This window comes from Podarcis gaigeae (assembly GCF_964106915.1).
Source record: "Podarcis gaigeae genome assembly, chromosome: 16".
Lineage (NCBI taxonomy): Eukaryota > Metazoa > Chordata > Lepidosauria > Squamata > Lacertidae > Podarcis > Podarcis gaigeae.
Genome location: NC_139693.1, coordinates 38,351,010 through 38,364,178, shown reverse-complemented (window position 1 = coordinate 38,364,178; position 13,169 = coordinate 38,351,010). Strand labels below are relative to the sequence as shown.

General features: G+C 48.4%; 1 protein-coding gene across 1 annotated transcript; it reads right to left on the bottom strand.

The window, feature by feature from the left end:
* Positions 1–1,395: 1,395 nt before the first annotated feature.
* RILPL2 (Rab interacting lysosomal protein like 2) lies at positions 1,396–11,271 on the bottom strand. Its single transcript, XM_083717737.1, has 4 exons — positions 10,713–11,271; positions 6,616–6,767; positions 2,508–2,621; positions 1,396–1,694 (listed from the first exon to the last, which is right to left on the bottom strand). Exons 1-4 carry the CDS (start codon positions 11,073–11,075, stop codon positions 1,673–1,675), a joined length of 651 nt encoding a protein of 216 aa, XP_083573863.1. The 5' UTR covers positions 11,076–11,271; the 3' UTR covers positions 1,396–1,672.
* Positions 11,272–13,169: the final 1,898 nt, after the last annotated feature.

The window sequence follows — 13,169 nt, the reverse complement described above, 5'->3', positions numbered from 1 at the left end:
CCCCCTGGCTCCAGTAACTCCCTAGCCTCTCCTGAGCTGCAGAGGCTCAGGGCAGAGAGGCGGAGGGAACTGGTTTCTCCTAGGAGGAGTGCTCGCCTTAAGGCCAGGAGAGGCGGGTCTCCTGGGGGCCGGGACCGCCCCTGGCCTCAGAGAAGATAAAGGCCAGTCAGCCCGGTCCCAGGTTGTGGGAGCAACGTCATTGAGTACCTGCTCCTGCTCCTGCCCGGACCCAGACCTGACCCTCCAGTGTTCCTGTCGCCGCCCGGCTTCCTGCTTCGGACCTCGCCCCGCTCCTTGTGAACTGTTTCCAGGCTAGTGACCCAGGACCAGACTTTGACTATGCCTACAGTAACCTTACCCCCGGGACCAGCACACTCAAGAAGAACATCACAGCAAGGCGAAGACTAGCTTGGCCCCCTCCATCGGCCAGAGAAGGAGCAGGGCTAAGTACCTGCTTTTTCCTACCAGAGAGAACATTTGGCTCTAAGTGCTAGTTGCCCTGTGGCTGCAGAGCTGCAAGGAGGCACCCTCTGTCAATACCCATCAGCCAAGACCACTGGAAGGCTGCTCCCCCCCCCCCCCCCGCATCCAAGGAAGGATGCTGGAGAAAGGTGAACACCAGTTTTGTTGTACTATACAAACCCATGTGGGTATGAAAGGGTTAACCAGAGCCCTGAGCTGAAGTTGCCAGTGAGTGTGAGCAGGTTCCCCTCAGCCATTTCTCCCCCAAACTTCTTTCTCTCTTTGCCACCTGCTGGAACAAGCTGGAGCTGCGGCATGGCTCCTAGCTACAAGAAAAAAGCCAAGTGAACTAAATCTCTAAATAGAGATTTGTACAGCCTGCATCTTTAATGTAACCCAAATATTATATGATCCTTTTTGTAAGGAAACAAAGTTCTTTTTCTTCTTTGTTTTTACTGCCAGCGGAAGTAGACTTGTTTGCTGTAACTTCTGAAACGTATTTGCACTTCACTTATTTGCAAAATGAAGTGTCTGTGATTTATTCTAGCCTAAGTATTTACATGGGTAACGTTAGTTTAAAGTTGGATGGTGGCAGATGTAAATCTAAGTTTAATGTGCTTGGAGCAATCAACACTGTGTTAGCTCTGCTGCAAGAGATTAAGGATCTCTCTTCCAAACCCCTCTCACCCAACAAGTTTGGCCCCATTTGTTGAACAAAGAATAACAGCTGCAGGGAGTTTCCTACCACCAACATCACCACCACTGTCCCTTGCAAGCTGCTTTGATGAATATCATTCAATTGAAAGCCAGATTGTAAACCTTCACAATAAATACAGAAATTATAGGCGTGCACAGGCCAGACAAATAGTTTCCCCCCCGCTGTGACGTAAACCCTGTGAAAAGCAACAAATCAATAGGCAAACCTCAGAATGATTAAAGAAACGAAGGTGCGTACCAATTTATTCCACTCTTTGCAGGTGTACAAGCCTTTCCAGTAGGACAGCTGCACTCATAATATGGGTGAGAAACATTCTGTAGTAACAAGGAACTTGGGAAAGGGATGCTAACTTTGCCCAGAAACACAGTTCCCCAACCTTCCTGCTGCTGCAGTAAACAACCAGCACAGCCTTCAACTAGTGAAGTCCTTGAGTTTTTGCTCCAGATGTTGTCTCCCATACAGCCTTCAAAGCTCAACAAAGGAGGCTCCTCTTCAGGGCTTTTTAAAAGCAAACCTGCATTTGGAAGGAGGAATAGATGGTGAGTGAGGATGAGATACCCAAGTGCAGTGAGGCAACAACTAGAGTCAGGGCCACCATCACAGGTAGGTACAGTGGGGCACATGCCCAGGCCAGTGACCCACTGTCACCCCGTTCAATGGGGGGAGTAGGGACATGTAACCCTATGATTGTAGTAGAGACTACAGAGTCCAGTCATTGGCTTATCTAGATTAGTATTGTCTACTGACTGGCTCTTCACGCCCCCAGCCTGACCTAGAGATGCTGGGATTGAACCCGGGACCTTTTGCTTGCAAATCAGATGCTTTGCCACACAGAGCTACAGCCCAGGTAGGTGAATTACTGCAGGAGGGCGATAGGATAGGCCAAACGTGGCCCACCAGGGAGGACATATCTGGCCCACAAGTCCATTTTTTTCAACAAGCGGCGTCACCTGTCAATCAGCTGACATCACTGATGGAGTGGCGCCATCTGATGAGTGGGAGGTGGGTTCGATTCTGTGCTGGCTGCACAGGCCCATTTCCTTGCTGGGAAAAGACGTATGCAGCCAAAGTGAGGCTGAGGGAGCTGTGACCCTTCAGAGGCATGTTGGACTCCAGCTCCCATCAGCCCCAGCCAGCAAGGCAGGAGTCAGTGATGATGGGAATTGTAGTGCAACAACAACTGGTTCTCCATGCCTGTTTTAGCTGATTCTAATAATGGTATTACCTTTAAAGCGGATTTCAGGTTCCCCTGGTAATAACTAGACCAACAGGACTGGCTAGGCTTTCTTTCCTGCCCTGGGCCCACAACTACAGCAGCAGAACTCACAGTCGCTTGATGGTGGTCTTTTCTTGCCTTCTTTGACACGAATCTGAAGTGGTTCCCACAGTCGGAGCCTTCTGCAAGGGATCACCCCAGTCTTGCTTCTCTGGAACAAGGCCACTGAGAGGAAAAGAGAGGGGATTATGCCCCCTCTAACATGACAGGTGGACGTCATATACCCTTTTGTAATCATTAAGCACGAAACTGGTCACATTGAAAGCATATTTTAAACTACCGTATTGGCCGGAATATAAGCCTCATTTTCCCCTCAAATTCCGGTTGTGAAAAATTAAAGTGCGGCTTATATTTGTGACCTTACAGTATGCAGCCAGGAACGTGGGGCAAACAGCGCCAGGAGTGCGGCAAAGTGGCACCCACCCAGTGTGTAGCCCCCCATCCTCTCCTCCAAGGCCAGGAAGGGAGAGAGCGAGGAAGTGGAAAGGCCACTGGCAACGCAGCTCTCCCCCATGAGCAGCGAGGAAGGGAGCGGCTTATATTCAGGTATTTTAAACCCCCCCCCCATTTTAAAGCTGCAGCATATATTTGGGTGCAGTTTATATTTGGGCCAATATGGCACATGACTTCCCGCCCCCTCACCACCTTAAAGAATCTTGGCAACTTAGCTCAGGAGCTTTAAACTTTGACATGACACGTGAATGCTGTCTCCTGTACCACTAAATATCAATTTTGACAGCATAGCGCTGGAAAGATCTTTCCAATACCTAACTAACAATCCTTGCAGCTTGTAACATATGTCCAACAAGTTCATTACCGTGTAGGTCTGTTATCGTCTGTAAAAACATTCAGTTTCAGAAACACTAGTGCTACCTCAATTTATTTCTGTGTTGTTATATTCATTTCAGCAAAAAATAATAACCAAAATACTTTTACCTCAGGGCAGTCCCACCATACATGGAAATAAGTACCTAAGAACAGCAGGCTCTCTAACAATTCAGTGGTGATCATGGGTGAATCACTGCTAAGTTTCTAGGGGTCAAGTACCACCTATGTATTAATTTCAAAATCAGTTTCAAGTTCCTCATTGAACCTGATCTGAAATGAGACTTCGTCCACAGTCTAGTCCACTGATCTGACTATTTCTTCCCCTAAGCCTTGTTTCCACTGATAGAAGAAGAAGAGAAGAGTTTGGATTTGATATCCCGCCTTTCACTCCCTTTAAGGAGTCTCAAAGCGGCTAACATTCTCCTTTCCCTTCCTCCCCCACAACAGACACTCTGTGAGGTGAGTGGGGCTGAGAGACTTCAGAGAAGTGGGACTGGCCCAAGGTCACCCAGTAGCTGCATGTGGAGGAGCGGAGACGCGAACCCGGTTCCCCAGATTGCGAGTCTACTGCTCTTAACCACTACACCACACTGATATTTTAAAGAGTCTAAAGAACATACATAGATCTTAAGAAGTTAAACCCTTCTTCCCCGCACTGATTTTACAAAGGATGGGAGTTGTTCTTTCTGGTCAGTGGAACACTATTATTGTTGAACCGACATTAGCAGTAAATCATACACACAACTAATATTACTTCAAAGTGGGTGGAAAGCCAAAGGCATCACAGGTGACTGAACATCAGGAAGATCTTTCTGACAGGAAAAGGGCTTCGATAGTGGAACAGACTCCCATGAGAGGTGGTGGATTCTCTTTCCTTGGAGGTTTTTAAGCAGAGGTTGGATGGTCACCTGTCAGGTATGATCTAGCTGAGATTCTTACCTTGCAGGGAGTTGGACTAGAGGACCCGCGGGATCCCTTCCAAGTTACTCTACAATTCCATGTTTCTATTAACACATCTGCTTTTACCTTCCAAGAGTTAAACATGGTTTATGTAAATCTATTTTCCATCTTAAGACCAGTTCTATTTTTTTGTTAATTGATATTGGAAGCTCACTCACTACTTCCATTTCTGTTTGAACCAAGATATTCTCTCTTTCTGACACAACTTTATCTCTCTCTCTCTCTCTCTCTCTCTCTCTCTCTCTCTCTCTCTCTCTCATGCACACATTCACATAGAACCTCTCCCACTCATCCTTATCACTCTCTCCATCGCTGCAACCCAGCCCAGTAGGCTGCTGGAAGAAGGACAGATCACACTTACTAGAATCCTGAAGCTCTCACTTGCGGAGGGCTTCCTCTACTCCTCTGTCCATTTCTCTGTCCATTTCTGCATTCTCCCTGCTGCCCTGTCTTCCACTTCTCCATCTGTTTAGGTTCTTCCCTATTTTTCCTTTCCAGTCAGCCCAATCCCATGAAATTAGAGGGGCTCTATCAGTCAAGCAATAAACACATGGATGTGTGTTACCCAGTGTCTAAATCATAGCTACACGGCTTAATTCCTCAGCTGCTCACAAACTGCAAATAATTGCACAGTCCAGTATGGTAAGTCTGTATTCCAGCAGGAAAAACAGAATGTACAGTGGTGCCTCGCAAGACGAAATTAATTCGTTCCGCAAGTCATTTCGTCTTGCGAGTTTTTCGTCTTGTGAAGCACGGTTTCCCATAGGAATGCATTGAAAATCAATCAATGCGTTCCTATGGAAACCGCCTTCAGACCAGGTCCGGGGACAGTCTGTCCCCCGACCTCTTCTGAAGGCCGGCGGGGGGCGAAAGTCTTTGCTTCCCCCCGCCTGCCTTTCCGGGACAGCGGAGACTTCTCGGCTGTCCCAGGGCGATCTTAAAATGCTGGCAGGCGGCAGCGAAGGCTTCGCTGCCGTCCCCCAGCATTTTAAAAGCCCCCGGGACAGCGGAGGAATTCTCCGCTGTCCCGGGGCGATTTAAAAGCCCCCGAGAAGGCAGGCAGGGGGGACAAAGACTTTTGCCCCCCGCCAGCCTTCAGAAGAGGTCCTGGACCTCTTCTGAGGGCCGGCGGGGGGCAAAAGTCTTTGCTCCCCCCCACCGGCCTTCAAAAGCCGTCCAGGACAGCAGAGAAATGCGCTGCGTTTCTCCGCTCTCCCGGAAAGGCAGGCAGGGGGGAGCAAAGACTTTTGCCCCCCGCCGGCCTTCAGAAGAGGTCCAGGACCTCTTCTGAAGGCTGGCGGGGGGCAAAAGTCTTTGTCCCCCCTGCCTGTCTTCCCGGGGGCTTTTAAAATGCTCCCGGACAGCTTTTGAAGGCAGGCGGGGGGGGGAGCAAAGACTTTTGCCCCCCCGCCCGCCTTCAGAAGAGGTCCAGAGGGCTCTCCAAGCTGCGGATAGCAGCCTGCTGCTCCGCGTGAGGGGCGCTCTTAAGCAGAGCGCCCCTCGCGCGGGGCAGACATTCGCAGCTTGGGGAGCCCTGTAGGACTTTCCTGCAGAGCTCTCCAAGCTGCGGATAGCAGCCTGCTGCTCCGCGTGAGGGGCGCTCTTAAGCAGAGCGTCCCTCGCGCGGGGCAGACATTCGCAGCTTGGGGAGCCCTGCAGGACTTCCCTGCAGGGCTCTTCAAGCTGCGGATAGCAGCCTGCTGCCCCGCGCGAGGGGCGCTCTTAAGCAGAGCGCCCCTCGCGCGGGGCAGCAGGCTGCTATCTGCAGCCTAGGCGGGAACTCTTCTGAAGGCTGGCGGGGGAGAAGGGCTTTTCTTCCCACCGCCAGCCTTCAGAACAGCCTTCTGAATGTTGGCGGTGGGAAGGAAAACCTTCCTCCCACCGCAAGTCTTCAAGACAGGTCCGGGAACAGAGGAGAAGCGCTGCGCACCTTCCCCTCTGTTCCCGGACCTGTCCTGAAGGCTTGCGGTGGGAGGAGGGCTTTCCTCCCCACCGCCAACATTCAGAATGCTGTTCTGAATGTTGGTGGTGGGGAGGAAAAACCCTCCTCCCACCACAAGCCCCGGGAACAGAGGAGAAGCCCTTCGCGCCTTGTCCTCTCTTCCCGGACCTCCCACCGCAAGCCTTAGGACAGGTCCGGGAACAGAGGAGAAGGCGCGCTGCGCTTCCCCGCTGTCCCCGGAGATTTCCCTATGGGCTTCCGTCTTGCGAAGCAAGCCCATAGGGAAATTCGTCTTGCGAAGCCGCTAAAAATCGGAAAACCCTTTCGTCTTGCAGGTTTTTCGTTTAGCGAGGCATTCGTCTTGCGGGGCACCACTGTATTTGACGTTCCAAAGGGCTGCCTTAAAAAAGCCATAACCTGGCAGCTTACCTCTTGTAACACTGCAGCTCCTCCTGGGCCACCAGCAGCTGGGCCTTCAGCTGGTTGCGTTCCTGAAGCACCTCCCTCAGCTCCTGCAGCGTGAATCGCGGGCGGTTTGCATCCGTGAGGTCTATGATCATTTTGTTGGGGCCAAGGTTTACCTACAAGGCAGGACAACAGCAAGACTCAAGCGGCGCGTGCCAACAGAAACGGAGCCAAACAAAATGGCACCACTTGTCCCTCCTTGACCACTTCCCAGTACGTTTCCGAGCACAGTTCAAAGTGTTGGTGCTGACCTTTCAAGCCCTGAACGGCCTTGGTCCTGTATAGCTGAAGGAGTGTCTCCACCCCCATATAAATTTTACAAAACGAAAAAAAGAGGCCCACAGAGAAACAAGAGCAAGGCATTGACGGGGTCGAGGAGATCCCTGACGTTTAGGTGCACAAGATAATCTTCACACACACCCCCCCCAAGATCTGTGCACACTCAGTAAAGTGGGAATGCCAGTTGTAAAATAAAAAATGGAAATGGGAGGGAATCAGAACATAAGAAGAGTCTGCTGGATCAGGCCAATGGTCCAGCTAGTCCAGCATCCTGTTCCCACGGCGACCAACCAGATGCCCGTGGGAGACCAGAACACGAGCCCATCAGCCCTCTCTCCTCCAACTAGTATTCAGAAGCAACCACGGAGGCACAGCTGAGGCACTGTGGCTAGCAGCCATTGCTGGCCTTCTCCTCCATGGATTTGTCTAATCCTCTGTTGAAGCCATCCAGATTGGTGCCATCACTGTCTCCTGGGGGAGCGAAGAGGTACCAGTACTTTCTTTTATCTGCCCTAAATCTTCCAACATGAGATGCTCACGAATTCCAGTCTTATGAAGAAGAAGAAGAGAAGACTTTGGATTTGATATCCCGCTTTATCACCACCCGAAGGAGTCTCAAAGCGGCTAACATTCTCCTTTCCTTTCCTCCCCCACAACAAACACTCTGTGAGGTGAGTGGGGCTGAGAGACTTCAGAGAAGTGTGACTAGCCCAAGGTCACCCAGCAGCTGCATATGGAGGAGCGGAGACGCGAACCAGGTTCCCCAGATTACGAGACTACCGCTCTTAACCACTACACCACACTGGCTCTTATAAGAGAGGGAGAAAAACTTTTCACCATCCACTTTCTCGATGCCATGCATAATTTTATGAACTTCTATCCTGTTGCCTCACTCGCCTTTTCTCTAAACCAAAACGTCGGAAACGCTGCCACCTTAACCCTGTGGTCCCTTTGAGCTTCTTTCAGGAGGAGGGCACGGCTGGCCAGAATCCTGAACAGCACTGCTCCTGCTGGGAGGCAAGGGGGATACACTTCAACATTCTGTTGCAGATCCTACTTGCAAGACCATATGAGACTTAAAGAAAAAATCAGGTATTTAATGCTCCATTTCTATAACTTGGCAAGGGCCAGGATGCTTACAATAAAGAACGATGTACACACTGCAGCATATAAAAACATAGGTCAGCTGTTTGAATTTGAAAGCTAGGAGAGAACTGAGTTCAAATTCGAGCTTTGCCATGCACCCCTGGGTGGCCTTTGGATAGTCACTTATCTTCTGGCTTCTTCGCTGCTATGTTATCACATTTATATCGCACCTTTTCATCACTCCAAGGAGCTTAAGTTCTCCTCATTTTAGCTTCAGAACAACCCTGTGGAGTAGACTAGATGGCGACACCCAAGTTCACCCAGTGAGTTTCAAGGCTGAGTGGGGATTTGAGCCTGGGTGTCCCAGGTCCCAGTCCAACACTTCGTTTTTTCCTTATTTTTCCCATTTTTATTTCCCCTTTCTCCCTCCCTGAATTTTTGAAAAATAGGAATAAGAACGATTTTCCTTTTAGGACTGATTGCATAGTGTGAAATTTGTGTAAGTCACTTTCTATTGTAGGACTTCAAAAAAATTCACAAACACGTAGTTTAAGACAAGGACCAGGAATGCATCTCCAGGCAGGGCTGGAAAAACCCTCTGGGATGTTGGATAGCCACTGGCAGTCATTGTAGACAACTAGGTAGATCGGTAATCTGATTTGGTATAAAGCACTTTCCTCTGGCCAAGGACTCCCTCTCAGCCTAGTCAACCTCACAAGGCTGTTGCGAAGAAAAAGTGCAAGAGATCTGATGTATGCCAGAGATTGGGAACCTGCGGTCTTCTGAATGTTGGCCTCCAACTCCCATCAGCTTCAGCCAGCATAGTCAGTGGTTGGGGAGGTTGGGTGCTGTAGGCCAAGAGCATCTGGAAACAGGGCGCCAGCAAGGGCAGACTGGCTAAAAATCTATGCAAAGCATATAAAATAAATGTGTGGTCTCATTTTTATGGTAATGATGTTAACATTCATACCAGATGAGAATATTAAGATCCTAATGACTAATATCAATTTGCAAACACCCACACGATTGCTACCAAACTAACCACACACTCTAAACATTAAACTTCCATGTGTAACACAGCAAAACGTGCATCATGCAACGAGTTTGTTGCATTCACAGTGTTCTCTTACAAAAATGCACAACTGCAGCTGTGCTTCAAAAGATGAGACTGCAGAGTTACACCATCAAAGCACAGACGCCAACAATCGTATAGAGTTGGAAATGCTCAGTTCACGGCACAAGTTTGCAAGCTGTAATTCAGAATTATGTGTGCATTGCACATGAAACACATTTTGTTGAGAATCAGATAAAACATATGCAAGAAGGTCTGGCTCCCTCTCATCGGCCCTGTCTGGAAGGTGTGTGTGTGTCATAGACTCCCAGTCCTCAGTGGACTTGGAGCTTGGAGGAAGGGTGGGATAAAAATATAATAAATTTCAACCATGTGCATAATTTTCACTTCTGCTCTAGCATGCGATCTGCCATGGAGCTATGACACTGCAAACAGTGGAGAAGGTTGCCACATTGCAATCTTTATTGAGGCATATCTGGCTAGGTGCAGGATGCGGGTGGCACTGTGGTCTAAACCACTGAGCCTCTTGGGCTTGTTGATTGGAAGGTCGGTGGTTCAAATCCCCACAGTCCAGTGGAGTGATCTCCTGTTGCTCTGTCCCAGCTCCTGTCAACCTAGCAGATCAAAAGCATGCAAGTGCAAGTAGATAACTAAGTACTGCTGTGGCAGGAAGGTATACGGTGTTTCTGTGAGCTCTGGTTTCTGTGATGGTGTTCCGTTGCACCAGAGGCAGTTTAGTCATGCTGGCCACATGACCTGGAAAGCTGTCTGCAAACAAACCCCGGCTCCCTCAGCCTGATAGTGAGATGAGCACTGCAATCCCATAGTTGTCTTTGAGTGGACTTGGCTGTCCAGGGGTCCTTTGCCTTTTCTTTTTTTTTTAAGCTTGCCAGATGCATATCTGGCTAGGTGCAGAATGCTGGCTTGGCTGGTCAGTTCTCTTTTCTCCACTCAGCTGTGGGACACTGGAAATAACTGCCTGGCTTTGTGCAGGCATGACGCTCCTTCCTTTTCCCCCTGTGAGTAACTCACTCCAAGACTTGCATGACTGATATGATATGATGCCTGCAGACAGCTTCCTGTTCAAATGGTGCCAGACCCAGGCAAAGGCATCTCTTGCATCTCCAGACTGATGATGATGGTGGTGGTGATGATGAGTCCCATCAAGGGAAAAGGCAGAGTATAAATAAATATATAACAGTAGTATTAATAATTGTAATGGGAACCTAAGGAGTTGCCTTATACCAAACCAGTCCCTCTAAGACTCTCCCAGCCTGCCTGGAGACGCTGGGAGCCTTATCCCTGCAAAAGAGGTGCTCTACCCCTGAGCTATGGCCCTGCACATCTCAGAATGAGAACCGGTGTTGTGTGGTGGTGAGAGTGTCTGCCTGGATCGTGGGAGACCATGGTTCGAATCCCCACTCAGCTATGACGCTCACTGGGTGACCCTGGGCCAGTTGCACTCTCTGCCTCTCTCTCCTAAACTACCTCTCAGGGTTGTCGTGGGGATGAAATGAAGAAGGGGAAGAACTGTGTGACCAGCTCGAGGTCCTTGGCGAAAAAAGGTGGGATATAAATGCAATAAATTACAACAACAACGACTCAGTCCCAATTTTGGACAGACCTCTTTTGTGCTTCCGCTGGCCGCCTGCTCCCGGAGCCCCTCCACCTCTCTTCTCAAGCTGTCTCTCTCCATCTTCAGGGCTTCCACCGTCAGGTTGGTCTCATTCACCAGCGCCTCCAGCATCTCCAGGATGCTGACGATCTTGAACTGCAGCTGGGCCACCTTGGAGGGCACGGCCAGGCGCGGCTCGCTGCTGAGCTTGTGCAGCTCCCTGCCCAGGACGTAAGAGATGTCATAGACATCCTCAGCAGTCAGTTGGAAGGGGCTTTTCTCGAAAGCGCTGTCTGGCCCCCCACTGCTTTCCTGCTCCTCATCTTCCTCCTCCTCCTCCTCCTCCTCCTTCTGGTGCTGCTCAGCTTGCATGCCAAACTAACGGGATGCACCTGGGAGATCCAACTGCGCGAAGGAGGAAGGGGGCTCCGGATGGCAAGGAGTTGCCTGTTGCAAACTCCAGCCACTTCCTTCCTCCTTTGAAAGTTTCGAGCAGAGGCCAAATCCAGTCCGCCTTGAGGGCGAAGCTCCCGAGGACCCAATCAAAGACCAGCGGCAGAGGTAAGGGAGGAGCGAGGAGGGTTGCCACAGGGATGCGGGCGGGGGCGCAAGCAGTGCGGTCCCGAGACGAAGGGGCTCCCTTGGCAAGAAGGTTGCTCAGTACACGTGCATGTATCTCAAAACCACACACCCCAGTGCATTTATGACCCGTATCATAAAAAAATAAAATAAACTTAATGATTTCATCCGTAGGCATTCTACATAACAATCCACATTTGCCTAGAGTTCAGCAATGCACTTGCTTCCACATTTATAGCACTCTTAATAGCATAAAGAACTAACTTTATGATTTCATACAATGTGTACACATTACATATCAAAACACCCATATTTAAAGCGTTCAGTTTAAAGCTTTTCTGAAAATAATAACAAAGCTTTTTAGTGTTAGAGAACTAAAATAATTATTACACGTAGAAATAAATATAACCACAGTATTGCTTACTTAACAAAAAGGGTGCAGATACTTCTGCTGCTTCTCCACCTGCAAAGAGCTAAGATCGCATACAAAGCACAACCGTCATATCCATACCATACATTTATGGCACTCTTATATTACTTTTAATAGTCATGGCTTCTACCTCCCTCAAAAGAAAATCTGGGAAGTTGAAGGGCAGGGAAAATAATTGGCCCAGCATATTCCTGAGAACAACCAGTGCTTACACGCTGCACTTTTAAATCACATTTGAAACACATTCTTTCCCTGAAAGAATTTTGGGCAGTGTAGTTTACCACTCACAGAGTTACACTTCCTAGCAACCCTATAATGTCATTTAAATGTGTCTGAAAGATATACAAGCAGCTCCGTTTACGTGCGTTCAATATGTGCATGACAGAGTATAGGCACATCACACTGAACTCAGAAGTGTCTTGGAAACGCCATAAATACATGACTGAAACATCACTGGGGGGGGGGGGCAGAACAGGGGGTCTGCAGGCTTTTTCAATGCATTCCCATTATACTTGATTTCATTGTGTGTGGTGCCCTGTGGAAATAGGGCTGCCTGCAGTGTGTACGCAACCACACTTGACTTCTGTCAATCTCCTGGGGGTTGGACTCAATGACCTTCAGGGTCTCTTTCAACTCTGCAATTCAATTGCATGATATTGAATTGAATCCCAATATTGAATATTGGGATTCGGAAACCATTTCCAGGGCTGAGCGTGGTTTAAAAAACTGCCTCCTCCACGTTGCCATGACTGTAAGCAACAGAATACTGACTGGACTGCTATGAATTGTTTAATGGATAGGACATGTATTGTACAGTGGCTTGTAAATATAACAATTTTTTTTCTTTACCCAGAAAAAAATGAATTGTACTTTCTGACTAGATTCAAAATGGTTTTTTTGCTGGTTTCTGCTTCTTCTTTTTTGAGCGGCCATGAAGGGAGATGGCAAGGCACCACCAATGGCAAGGCAGGCCAGATCAGTCACCTGAGACGCTTGATCCATATTACCCAATAAAAAGAACTATTTGACACCCTAGAGACCTTTGGGCTCAGTAAAAGAAGGTTTTGTAATGTGTTGGGCTTAGAAAAACCTGATTCTTTATTCTTATTTAGCAAAATGTATATACTGCTTTTAAAATACATATATATATAAAATATCTAAGCAGTTTACATGAAATGGTATAAAATTGCTGTGAACTGCCCTGAGTTCTTCAGATGAAGGGCAGTACACTCACTCACTCACTCACTCAATAAATAAATAAATAAATAAAGTTAAATTAAATTAAATTAAAATAGATTTTAAAATCAGCTGGGTTTTAAAACACACACACACACACACACACACACACACACGTATATAATAAAATTACATTTCTAAGTTGGGTTGCCTAAACAAAAAAGTGTTTAGCAGGCGCTGGGTATAGTACAACGAAGACGCCTGCCTAATAATAACAATAA